This window comes from Lacerta agilis, chromosome 6 (assembly GCF_009819535.1).
Source record: "Lacerta agilis isolate rLacAgi1 chromosome 6, rLacAgi1.pri, whole genome shotgun sequence".
Taxonomy (NCBI): Eukaryota; Metazoa; Chordata; class Lepidosauria; order Squamata; family Lacertidae; genus Lacerta; species Lacerta agilis.
In genome coordinates, this window is record NC_046317.1 from 35,913,291 (window position 1) to 35,926,800 (window position 13,510).

Consider the following 13,510-nt stretch of genomic DNA (forward strand, 5'->3'; position numbering starts at 1 on the left):
GAAAGATAATAGTATCCCGCAGATTCAATATGCTGCAGTAGATTGTGCCAAAGCTCAAAGTACTAGGTTATATGTTAAGAAACTCGCCATTTTAAAAATAACTTCTCATTGGAAGGGCAGCAGATGCTCACCAATATGAGTGTAGTAGAGAAAACTATGTTACTCTCTTTTTAATATAAAGCATATGGGATGGAGAGAAAGCTTTAAAATGTTGCACTCAAAATATTAAGTAAAGGCTATTTTTCACTTGATGTCGTGCTCAGCAATTGCAGCTTGGAAGGGAAATTAAAAATAGCAAAGATTTAAGAGACCAATTTAAAGATTGGTCATGATACTGGGAGAGAGCATCACTTTCTACTTCTGTTTCAGAATGAAAACGATCACATAGCATTGAAAACGACAACCAGGGAATGCTTCTGCAGGCTTGAAAAATGAGCAGAAGTACAACTCCCCACTTCTATTGAGTTACCATTGCCCACTTTCTGAATAACTGAAACTTTACTAAGAGAACTAATTTATTGCATTAGGAAAGTCACTAATTAGTTTTGTTGATTTTCATTATTATAACTGATGTTATTTAAACCCTTTGTTTAAATCGTTACACTGAAGTAAAAAAAAGCATACTAGTTTGTTCATCTGGCTGTATCATCTATAACTACTGATAATATTTCCACATTAGGCTATGTTTTACTTCTATTTTTCCTTTACAATTCTATATCTTTAATAAATTAAAAATCTGTAAATCCTATGCCATGCTGAGACTAAAGAGACAGAATACGGATCAAACATATGAAGTCTTAAAAATCACTGAAAAAAAATCAAAGGAAAGAAGATAATTTTGAAGGCAGTTTGGCTGAAATCTATATTCCTTTGAATTACACAAGTGCTTTATACTGTTAAACACACAAAAGAGCAAATAATGGATGTAGAAGAATGATAAGTGTCAGTTATATGCCTAAAAGTAATTTTGGGTATTGTGGCCCTGTAAATAACCAACAGCTCTTAATACATGAAACAATGATTAAGGACAGCATTTTAGTGGTTTAGGAATTTTAAGGGATTTTCTCAATGTTTCCACAGCCCAATGCTGCACATTTATAAAGTCCCAAAATGGGGCTTTCTGGGGGTAGGGAGGTGATGAGGCCGAATTGGCCCAGGATCCACTGTATTGGCATTCCTGCTGTTACATGACAGCATTGAGGCAGCCTATTGCCAGACTGCTGTGGCAGCTCCAGGCTCACATAGCAACCTGTCTGTACCCCACCTTCCACCCTGGCTGTCGTGTGCTCCCTTTTCTGCAGCTCCCTTTTCTGCAAGAGCTCAAGCAGAGAGGAAAGTGTCTCAGCCGACTTGTGTCCCTTACCAATATGCCAAATGTAGTCCATACACTTCACAATTGCGTGCAATAAATTTGCTGGGTGCAAATGCATTTTAAAGCTTTTTAAATAGCCGTAAAGAGGGCTTGCATTTCTGCTGTGCACTGACCTTATTTGTATTCTTTCACGAAGAACACATAGCGGCGTTACTAAGAATTAAATATACATTTCTATGGAAAATTTGTTTCGTTGTGCAACTGGAATGTGGCTCCAACAGTTTTCCATTGGACAATGTGGCCCTTAGGCCACAAAATGTCCTCTACCTACATTTTAGTCCCAGGGGTGCCAAATAGAGAAGGAAGGAGATGCCCACACAAACAAATTAATTGTGCTCAGAACTATCCACCAATGTAATGGGGAAAACACATACAAGATCCATGTGCAAAAGCCAATAGAGAGAGTTTGTGCCTTGCTAGCAAACTGTTGGTACATTCTACACACTTGGGTCACCACAGGGACAGAGAACCAACAAAGCATGCACAGGAAGTTAACCTCACTGTGGTATACAATAGAAGGGAATAAAATGTTTGCAGATCCACTGGACAATTAAATCTGCAGTTCTGTACACTGAAGTATCTGTTGGGCAATGCTGTGGATAAATAGATTAATAAAGACACATTGTATCTGTTCACTTCAAATCATCATAGCAGTTGTACCTTTCAGAATAATAACACAAAACAACAGAATAAATAGCCATGCTATGTCTGAATGATGGTCCATTGAAATCAGTATTTCATCTTTTACTGTAGCTATCTGGATGCTCATGGGAAGGTCACATGCACAGCAAGATGGAGAGACCTATCCTGCATTTGACCCTGCATATCAGAGCTGAGATTTTCACTGCATGCATAGGATGCACTTCTAGATATTATGCCTAGCAGCTTCAGATAGTCCTATATTTCTTAAAATTGCAGTTCTTAAAAAAGTACTGTAATGGTAATTATGGCAATGGTATCCTGTAGACATTTATTTATTTCTTCTTCACATTATACTTGCTGCCTCTTATTTGGACACTTTCCATTTTATTTTATTTTATTTCGTTGCTAATAAATCTTAAACCATGCACTGGCCATTTCTATGATGGAGCACACTAAAGCTAATGTTTTCAGCAAACACTACAGATTCCTGTGAACACCAAGGTCTAACAGTATGAAACAATGATACAACAAAAAGTATCTATTTATCTATACAGTATCACACCATGTTTAGCATTAATGGACCTACTAATTTTAAGAATCTCTGACAAGGGTCCTTTTGTATATCTAGGCTTACAATATGTATGGACCACGTTTATATGCTTGTCTTCTTTTTCCTTTAGATATATGTAAATGATTAGCAGTGCACAATTTTGCCTTGCAGAAGTCATGCTGAGATTCCTACTTGGACAGGCATATTTATATCCATTTAAATAAACAAAGCCTTAAAAATAAATCCTTTGCAGGTTTACTCAGAAGAAAGTTCCACTGAATTCAATGCTGCTTGCATTCAGAGGAGTGTGTTTAATAATGCTTTTCAACCAATCTACCAAGGACAAATATTCCAAGGATTACACACGCACACATCAATCTTGGGTTTTTTCCTTGTGTGTTTTTGTTGGGAGAAGTCAGACTGAATTGTATCACACCCACGGATACCCACACCCCAGTCTGCTTTATTTATCAGGGGAAACGGAAATTTCAATTTTACTTCTTTTCCCCCCCAATAGTAAAAAAATAAATAAATCCACATGCATGTGCAGAGCACCAGTTCTGAATAAAGTTAAATTCTCTTCTGATCTATGTATCTTATAAACCTCTGTGACTTTGTACCACAGGAACGGCTGGACAGTAAAGAAAAAGCATCTGAGGTCCCTTGACTGCTCCTTTGCAAACAATACAAAGCATAAGATTCAGGACATATTGCTGACACAGCAACATCCCTGCCTCAAAGAAACTGTGGGAAATGTCAGATTTATGGTCCTATGGGTGATGGGTGGAAGGTTGTTTTTCCCCCCTTCAACAAGCCTCTGTCAGAAACAGAGCCTCTAGAAAGTTTTTGGCTATATCCCAGCAAAGCAGAAGGAAGCTGTATTCCTCATTTCCCCTGGGACCCAATGAAATATACAGCCTCTAGGCTTCTTTCAATTTGGTCTTTCAGATTGCTAAACCAGTGAAAAAAGGATCCTAGCTGTTAGGGACATCACATGTTTGGGGTCACCTGCTGCTCAGGGGTTCTCATGCCAGTTGTTGATATAATAAGCACCCCTTATACTTTAATTACAATTCACAGTGTGCAAACTCTGCAATCTGTTTTTCAAGCCAACTGAAGTTGTTGTTGTTGTTGTTGTTTTTAAAAAAGGAAGCACTAGTTTTTTAAAAAGCAAGCACAGTGAGCTCAGAAGTGGGGTCTGTGTCTAGGTAACCAAATAACTTCTTTAAAATACTTGGGAGGAAAGCAGGCAATATCTATTCTGTACAAGTGCAACTACACTTCAGATCAGGTGATGAAGCAATAACTGTGTGAGCTAAGAGTTTTCAACTGATGGGTGCTTCTGATGAGTGACTTCCCTATGAAAACTTCCCAGGACCTCCTCTTCTCAGCAACAAAATAAAAGCACCTTTGTGTTTACTGTATCTTTGAATGTTCATAAGCTCGAAAAAGACAGGCACTTCTGACATATGTATAGACACACACATTATTATATAGGTAATGGAATTTGAACCATTCCATTTCCCTCGTGACCAGTGGGGTTCCAGCCCTTTACCTATTTTTCTGGAATATACTCCACTCACCTGCCTCCTGATCTTCCTCAAAGTAGATATATTGATAGGGCAGATTCTGGAAAAGATCTACAGCACCAACACGTGGTCTCTGGTAACGAAAGACAGGATTCTGCTCATCATACACTATTTACTACTCTCTCCTATGTTTTCTATTCAATATCCACTGGGGACACCAGGGTTTCCTGGTTTTAGGTTTGATTTGAGGTTTTGGGTATTGGTTCTTTCAACAAGTTGTGAGATGAAGGGAGTTTAGTTCTTTCAACAAGTTGTGAGATGAAGGGAGTTAAATCTTAGACAAAGGAGCAAGGAAGGGAGACCAGCAGACTGTTTTCCATAGGATCAGGTGAGCAACAGCTCTCTGCCATTTCAAACTTTTAATCAACCTTTCCCCAGCACATTCTGCCAGTCTCAGCATTTCTCTCTTTTTGACTGAGAGACAAGGTGTGTCCGGACAAAGACCTCTCACACAACAGCGTGGTGAGTGGGGTCATACTCAACAGTCATGTCTCCCCGACCTCTGACATACCCAGTGGCGAAAATTAGGTCTAGTCTGTACAGCTTTATGATTCCACCACACATTATTTGAACATGGGAGGAGATTTGTCTGAACCCCCCTACAGTGACCAAAAAGGGGTCACCAAGACAAGGATGATGAATTTATTTTAAATGCATAGCTGGAAGGGCACAAGAATACTGAATTCAAGCTCAGTTACAAGAAGAGCATTGAGACCTCTTTTTACACAATCAATAGGTGCTGTTAAACTCCATGAATCTACATTCCTGAGCATCCATCACCCCCTGCCCTGTTTCAGGAAGCTGACAACCTTCACCCCCTACTCTTCCTTTCCTCAGATCTGCAGGCAGAACCAAACTTCTACTCCCAGGATCCAGAATATCTAAGGCACTGGTTCTTTTCCTCATCCTTATGGCTTTAATGTTTATTCATCTTCACTAACTGTAGATACTGCTTACTTTGACAGAAAATCCCTAGGTGGTTTACATACTGTAGTTTGGCCACATCTTCCCATGCTTCAGAACAGATGAAAATTCCAAAATCACTATTGCATTTCCTTGCAGGTATCAGTTCAGATGGGACTAACGTGATATGAATATTTCGATTGGGGAGCAAACTGAAGCTCCGATTCCTCACACACTTACTTCAGGGCAGCCAGATCTCAAAACAGTTGCTTGGGACTTGGTGCACAGCACCTGGCCCATTTTTCCACCATGTTGTTGCAACCTGACAGATGAAGCTGGGAAAGCTGCTTCCACTGGAATAACTGGAGTAGCACAAAACTTCAAGGGTTGCCCATGCTACTACTTTGCTGCAGATTAAGTATTATTTGTTTTTTTTAAAACTTCTATCAAACTTTTTTCCAAAACCCAAACTCAACACAGCTTGCGACAATAAAATACACATTGTCAAAGACAACTCAAAATAAAACAAAAAAACAAAAATGGGGGTTTTGGATGCCCCCCAAACCCCCAAAGTGAAGATACAGAAATAGGAAATCAGCCTTAACATATTAATAATGACAATATCAAAGCTCTCCAGCATACTTCATATACTACTGACAGATAAGTATCACTGCAGGCCCTAAATTATTGCAGTTAAGACAACCCTGGATTGAAATGTAGCCAAATTAAACACCATCCATTTAAAACACAATATAACATTACTAACAGACACTTCACATTATCCCTAGGCATCTGCCATCACATTTGTAGCTCATTGAATCCTAGCACCTAGCTCATCTGCTCCTCATCTGGAACAAAATGAGAACTGAAAACTCAGGAGAACCAATTTTTCACGGTTCCCACCTTTTGTCATTGGCCAATCCCTAGGCACTGACTAGTTGTTCCAAAATAAACCAACCCATACAGACAAAGAACATGGAAAAGAACATATTTATTAGCTGTGGGACTAAGAAAGGAAGCAATCAATAAAGGACAAATATGTGCATCTCTGGACCAAACTACATGAAATGAATCTAAGATTGCCAAGCTATGTAGACACACCCTTAGCATTACTTCTTGCTGATTTTATTTATTGTGTACTGAAGTTGTAATGTTACATTTTCAATCGTCCATGGAATATTTCTCGATAGGTGACCAAATAAATTTAATATACTGAATAAGTAAAAACAGTACTAGTTATTTTCTAAGGTTGCAATCCGATCCGGTTGTTACCATGGAAGGGATGGTGGAAACCATACCAATGCCAGAAGTGGGCCCTGAAATTGGGCATTTCAGGGCTGGGGCAGAGCTGGGACAGCCAAGGGTCTTCTGGATTCTAAGCCAGTCCAGCTTCTTGGAGGGTTGCCATATTTTGAAGAGCAAAAAAGAGGACACATCTGCCGACTTCTACTTTTAACTATGGATCACTATGAAAACTCTCCATTTTAGGAAAGAGGATGTGTCCTGGAAAAAGAGTACATATAGCAACCCTCTTCAGCCCTATTTGAATCTCTGTACTGTGCCAGTCCCTAGCTGGTGCAGCATAAAATTCCCATATATTGAAACAGAGAGAAAATACCATAGCTATTTTTAGCAGAATGCAATTTCAGTTTGTGAGTAAAAATCTGTCTCTGTGACCCCAGGGTAATTGTTTAATTTGCCTTAACGGTGTATGAGTAATTCATGGAAATGTACTATGCATTTGGTGGACTAGTTGAGATGTGTTATCACTGTAGAATAAAGCATGATGACATGAAGTATGGAAACGTAGTTCAATGGCATGAGTTCACAGCATCTTTCATGTAAGTAATCCTGGCAACAGGCATTAGCATTACTATGAAATGGCCTCTGTGTAGGACTGAGAATAAAACTCTTTTGCTTTCCCTTCTAAAAGGCTCAAGATTCAATCACATAATAGAGTAAGCAGGCATAGGCAAAATGTGGTCCACATGCTCAAAAGAGCCCATACAGGCATCTTGGCTACTGTCTTTTTTAAAAGTCAAGGTGTAGCAAAGGGTTCTTTAACTCTGTCAAAGAATGAAACAAGTACACAGGTAGGCGCTTTAACGGTGGCCCGCATCATGTCTGTTTTGGTCCTTAGACTGCCATTAAAGCAGTGGATACCATGGTCCAGACTGAGTATTTCAGGGGATGGTCTGACACAGTGCTTAAAAAAAAAACTATTTTGAAAACTTAAGGACAGCAGGCTGCATAAGCAAAAAGAACACAAACTCACTGTTACATATAAAGTCTCTCTCCCCCTCCAACAGTGTTAGTGGGGGTGTACAGTACACAGCGTGTTTGGTTAAACCATTTCATGTTCAAAAGGAAATGAAACCAAAGAATAAGTTATTAAAAGGAGTCTTTGAAGCCAAAAGCAGTGATGTGTGAAAGGCATAACCAGAAGAGTTTATTTAAACACAGAGCTGAGAAAACAGGGGAAAACAGGAATTAGGAAATCAGAGGCACAGTCATCATGGCACCCAGCAGCCCTTTCTTGGTACTATAAATTTTTATATCTATGAATATTTCATCCAGATTCCAAATACCTTTTTCAAGTTTTCCATATCAAAATCCCAGACTCCTTCTTCAATAAATTTAGAAACGCGTCTCCCAAATTTATCAGTCCTGGTGGATGATGCACAATTAGTTGCATATGGCCATGACAAGTAAAGCTTCAGGAAGTCTTGTGCCCTTCTGTTTTCATGCATTTTTTTTTAAACCATTCAGCAGAACAATAATTAAATCTGCAATGGATGAGCTTCGTGTTTATTTCACACCAAAAGGAAAAGAGGGAAGAAGAAATGAAAGAGAAGGAAATATAACCATATCATTCCTTTCCTATTAATGTCAGGCTTTGACACACGTTCCCTCAAATATTTTAAAATGTAATAATCAATGTGCAGTGTTTGTTCTTCCCAAGAATAAAACAAACAACTCATGCTTTTTCTGGTCTGGTCCTGAGCAGGATGGCTCCTGCAAAGAAAGGTAGTGAAAAGAAGAAAGGACGATCAGCCATCAATGAGGTGGTTACTCGGGAATATACTATAAACATTCACAAAAGGATCCATGGCGTGGGCTTCAAGAAGCGGGCTCCTCGTGCTCTCAAGGAGATCCGTAAATTTGCAATGAAGGAGATGGGGACTCCTGATGTACGCATTGACACCCACTTGAACAAGGCTGTCTGGGCAAAAGGAGTAAGGAATGTTCCTTACCGTATCCGTGTGCGTTTATCCAGAAAACGCAATGAAGATGAGGATTCGCCTAATAAATTGTATACACTGGTCACATATGTGCCAGTTACAACTTTCAAAAGCCTACAGACTGTTAATGTGGATGAAAACTAATCTTTCATTACAATAAAAATGTTATGACATTAAAAAAAAAAACCACAAAAAAACACAAACAACTCATCTTTATTGGGCCAGACCAAATATTGGTCATCCCAACACTCTGATTTCAAGAGTAATCTAGGTATTATAAATGATGTCCTTTATTTTCATATATATTATAGCCACTCTATTTTTAACCTGCCCCTCCTCAGTTATGATTACAGGGTAGTTTCCAATAAAATAACTAAAGCAATAAAAATAAACAAAAATTCCATTTATGAACGGATCATATCAATACATGGCTGTGCGTGCATTATATAAACAGATACATTACATAGACCTTATCTGTTACATGAACCAAATCGATTTCTCCCAAAGTCATGAGTGAAAGGGTGTTATGTTCAGGTGGTATTGAGAACCCATCAAAAACAGTACCATATACACAAAAGGAGGGAAGTTCCATAAATGGAGTGACACTGTAAAAATGGTCCTATTCTGGGCAGACTGATATAGGGAGACATGCTTCTTCAAATATTTTGGTTCCAAGTCATTTAAAGCTTTATAAGCTAACAACCTTTAATTGGACCTGGTGGTATGTTGGAAACCAGTGAAGAACCTGCAGAATTGATGCTATACAATTCTGATTAGATGCATTCCTCATAAAACTGGCGGTCACATAATGCACTAGCTACAGCTCCAGACCACCTTAAACAATAGTCCTATGTCGAGTCCATTACAGTAATCTAATGGGAGAGGTTACCAGGGAGTGCATTATTGTGGCAAGGCTTTTTCATAGCAGGAACAGCTGGAGCTGACAAACCAGCTGCAACTGGAAACAAGCACTCCTAGCCAATGACGCCACCTAGTCCTCCTGAGATAATGCTGGATCCAGGAGTACCTCCAAACTATATTCAGGGGGAATGGGTCCTACCTAGAACGCACTGTCCTCGCTTCCCAACAGAAGTATGGGGACAAGATGAAACTCCTGATACTGATGATATGGAGACTTAGGTCACCTGCATGTTGATATTAGCAAAGTCCACATTAACTGAACAATCCAGATCCATTAAATTATCTGCCATCAAACTGCACAGTCAAACTTTTTAACTAAACATTTTCACATGTGTACTGCAGCACCAAGCACCATCCCTAGAGCCACATGGCTGCTTGTATTAAACTGCAGCAGTTCTACTGCTCTGCTGAAAGACCTGCTCTATCAGGCGTCTTCGGCCTCTTCACCTGGTAGTAGTCATCCCCTTAGACTGCCTCAGTGGGAAAAATGAGAAGCAGGAACATTCCATCAGCTTTCCCCAAAGCCCAGCTCCATCAGGTGCCTCTTGGGCCCGAGTAGTTTTTTTCACCAGCTGGTCATTATAAGAGATGTTAGAGTTGGTGCTTGAGTTTGCTTTTTTCATCTTCCCTCCCTGTCCATTTTCCTTGTGTGCTGTAATTAAGCCTGTAGGCCTCTTTTCTTTTAATTTATTGTATGTAAGCCATCCGGAGTGACCTTTAGACAAAAGAGTAGGATATAAATGATCTAAATAAATAACAACAGCATCACTGAGCTTAACAGTTTTGACAATTTATGAACATTAACTCATACAGTACTACATAGTAGTATTTCTCTCCCTCTCCCTCTCCCTCCCTCTCTTCCCCTGCTTCTCTCTTCTTCAGGAGCAAAGTACTGAAGGTTTTAATGGGATTTCACCCACGCTTGAGCCTTTCCCGCAAAGGCTAGAAAAGCAGATACACAGCCCACAGAAAGCAGGTTATTCAAGGGTACAAGTTCAGCACATCCTGTGAACTTCAACGGCTTTAGCACACCATGATTTTGACAAAGAAAGAGATTCTACAAATATTTTCTAATTAATCGGATGCAAGATCCTGATGAAATGTTCTTTCCCTTTCTTTTATCCCTTTCTGTTATCAATTGTGCACTTCCATGAGAATTTCATTGTGCAATTATTTTATTATTTGTTATGCTGGAAAAAAATATATTTGTGAATGGCTCTATTATCTGGATAATCAGCCTTCTGGAGACCAGAAAGAAACTTTCTGAACAGCCATTCACTGAGCCTGTTGTACTCTTTTACATTCTATGGTTAGGCACATAGGGAGAAAAGGCCTCTATTTTATTTCTTTCTTTCAGTGTTTCTAATTTCAATAGGATTTTTTTTTTAAAAAAAGTAGCTTCTACTGTATTTATACCACATCAAATGAATGAGTGTAACTTCCAACAATGCAGTCCTTTTCTAAAGGAGGGCTCTTATGGAATGCTGCATGTAATAACATTCTTCCGGATTTTAAATTTTCTTCCACAATATATTAAAAAATGCCCCTTTTAATTAAATAATTTGTACAGATGATGAACATAAATCAATAATATTCTGCTTCTATTAAAAGAACACTCGCATTTACATTAATTTGGTGCAAAAGCTGATTATACTTTATAATACACCAATGGCTCTTCGCCCTATACCTATGTTGCAAAAAAAAGAAAACGGGAGAAGGAACAGTGGCAGTGGCAGTAATAATCAGTAGAATTGTAGTAGAATCAGTAGGATTATAAGGAGGGGAAATAATTGAATTACATTGGTCCGGCACAGAATGAGGCTAAAATAAGCAAGAAAACTAATCCTAAACTTAAAACTAAGTTAAATTAATTTGGGGGAGCTCTCAAAGCCAAAATGAAGAGAGGTGTTTCAAATAGCGCTCAGAAGAGAATTGAGTGAAAAAGCACCTGACCACCCTTTGAGGCATAAGCACAATGCAAGAATTTCTCCATTGAAAAGTTCTAAAAAGCTCTGGAAGTTTTGGAGGTGTTGCTCTGAGCAGGTGCAGATCCCATGTGTGTGACTGCACAGAGACAATGAAGAAGATGGAATAAAAACAGAATTTGTGGACCATTTGAACTGCTGTCCCTTAAATGCATGTTTCCACGAGCCTAATGCCAAAAAATAACAATAAAATATTGGTATATGGATTCTGAAATGTAAAAACTGGGGATACCATATATCCCAAACTATTATTCACCCTCCCCACATTTTCTTATGTATTGCGTCTAGATACTGTGGTGCTTTTGAAGCTCCAAGCTTGTCCTTATAGTAATTTCAGTTTACTTCTATTTCTGCTACCACAGCCCTGAACCTATACCTGCTGCTTCCTATCACTATTAGAATAAATGTGAAATTAATGCACATGAACAAAATGTTTATAAATGTACAAAAATGAACATGGGGTCATGGGGTCTGCTTCATAATCCCTCGTAATCTGCTGAAGGCTCTACTGCCACTTCTCTATATCTTTGCTTATAAACCCTCAGTTCCAGGAGTATTACCAGGTCCCCTTAAATGTGACGCAAAATCTGTAGAACATACACCCCAATCACCATCTGTACTCCCAGGCAGCAATATACCAACCTGTTCATACCTACAGAAAACAAACTCCCTGCTGGCTTTTCAGGTAAAATTGAAAAGAAGTTTTAAAGATCCCATATTTGGCAGTCAGGGAAATAGGTGAGAGCTGATCACAGCTAGAAGTGGTGTCTTGTAAGACTGCCTGAAATGGCAGTAGGATACAATTTTGGTTGGTTTCTTTTGGATGTGCTTAAGGTCTTCTGCTAGTTGTCAATTTTATCAATGTTCTTTAAATTGTCACCCTCTCTGCTCCAGAGGTCCAAACATATGTCACTATACCTTATCACCTGAAGATACCAGTACATTACACATAAAACAGATTATTTTTGAGGAAACAATGTGATACCTTTCAAGTTGCTTCACATAACTTTGAGAAACCTCTCCATACCATATTGACTGAAGCTATCTTTTTAAATTTAAAATTAATCATCATTTGGATTCTTTTCTCTTTTTTGCAGTAGCTAATGCAACGGTTAAAAAAATCACTAGGACTTAAGCTGAGCCTAGCAATGGCATTTGGAGAGTTCGTCACACTCTCTCACCTATCCTGGCAAACACATAGCTCTGGCTGTGAAGAAAACCACAATGTGGGAAGGAAAGCCTACAAAAGAACGAAAACAGAAAGTGTCTAAGGCCTTGGCAGAAGGACACTAAATAAAATAGAGAGTGGTGACTCATTCTGGCAGGGAATCCACCTCAACCCCTTCAAAGGTTTTGGCAAGAGTCCTCGGAGGAGACCCTCGGCTTTTGCCAAGCCACAAAACACCACAATTATTATCGCAGCAGTCATCAACAAAACAGATTTTGTAAACTGACTTGCTGGCACATAGATTAAAGAAGCTATAAAAAGGAATAACAGCTGTTCGGGCTACCCTGCACTGAAACTCACTCTACAAAAACTATGTTCTGCATGAGCCATGGGCATACATGTATGTTAGCGCACTATGTGCATGCAGGCTACCATAAGCACTCGCTACATCAAAACTAGTTTAAAAATAAAGAGGATAACATTGGAAACCATAATGTTGACTGCTGCCAGTTCAAAAATAGTTCAGTTACAATTACATTGAAGGGAAACGGGCAAAGTCTATTTCCAAACTGAAGTGACTATTTCAAAACTGAAGTGACTGCAGCCCAAATGTAAAGGGCAGCAAGACTGACCCTCCTTATAATGGTGTAAGAGAAGGAATATTAGTAGGGGAAGCTTGGCTGCTAAAATTCATACACCACAACTATTAATGGTAAAGAAGTTCTTTTTGTGTCCAAACATCTGTGTCTTACTGATCCATTTTACTGACCTCCAGCTCTGACACTGGCTTGGTAATGCTGAATGTGAGCCTATTTTGTTCAGTTTACACTGTTTCTGTTGGTAGCCTTGTCCCACAAAAGGTATATATACTCAGTGACTGTCCTCTGCATCTGGTTACCCACTGGTAACCAATGGGTAGTCCTAAGAGCACAATGTCCAACATAGTAGCCAGAAGGTCAGGAACCAGAAAATGAAAAAACGTATCACAGAGATATGGTATTAGTTTAACGAATGTATGCATGGTGACCACAATTCCAGTCTGCACTAGAATAAAGAAAGATATGCAGAGGGCTGGAGGCACAATAGAAACCGAGCTTAGGAGGTCCAAGAGCAAAGCATTCAGGCAATAATGCAAAAT

At 39.1% G+C, this 13,510-nt stretch overlaps 2 protein-coding genes across 11 annotated transcripts in view; one reads left to right on the plus strand and one right to left on the minus strand.

The window, feature by feature from the left end:
- Window positions 1-13,510, minus strand: part of NFIA (nuclear factor I A) — a 398,911-nt gene that overhangs the window by 132,673 nt on the left and 252,728 nt on the right. The gene's annotated exons all lie outside the window — the stretch shown is intronic.
- Window positions 8,043-8,484, plus strand: LOC117048292 (60S ribosomal protein L31-like). The gene has a single exon (XM_033151958.1). The coding sequence runs from the start codon at window positions 8,065-8,067 to the stop codon at window positions 8,440-8,442; it is 378 nt and encodes a 125-aa protein (XP_033007849.1). The 5' UTR covers window positions 8,043-8,064; the 3' UTR covers window positions 8,443-8,484.

Excerpts from the sequence above, each read along its gene's own strand:
- LOC117048292 (XM_033151958.1), top strand. The coding sequence starts at position 8,065 with ATGGCTCCTGCAAAGAAAGGTAGTGAAAAGAAGAAAGGACGATCAGCC.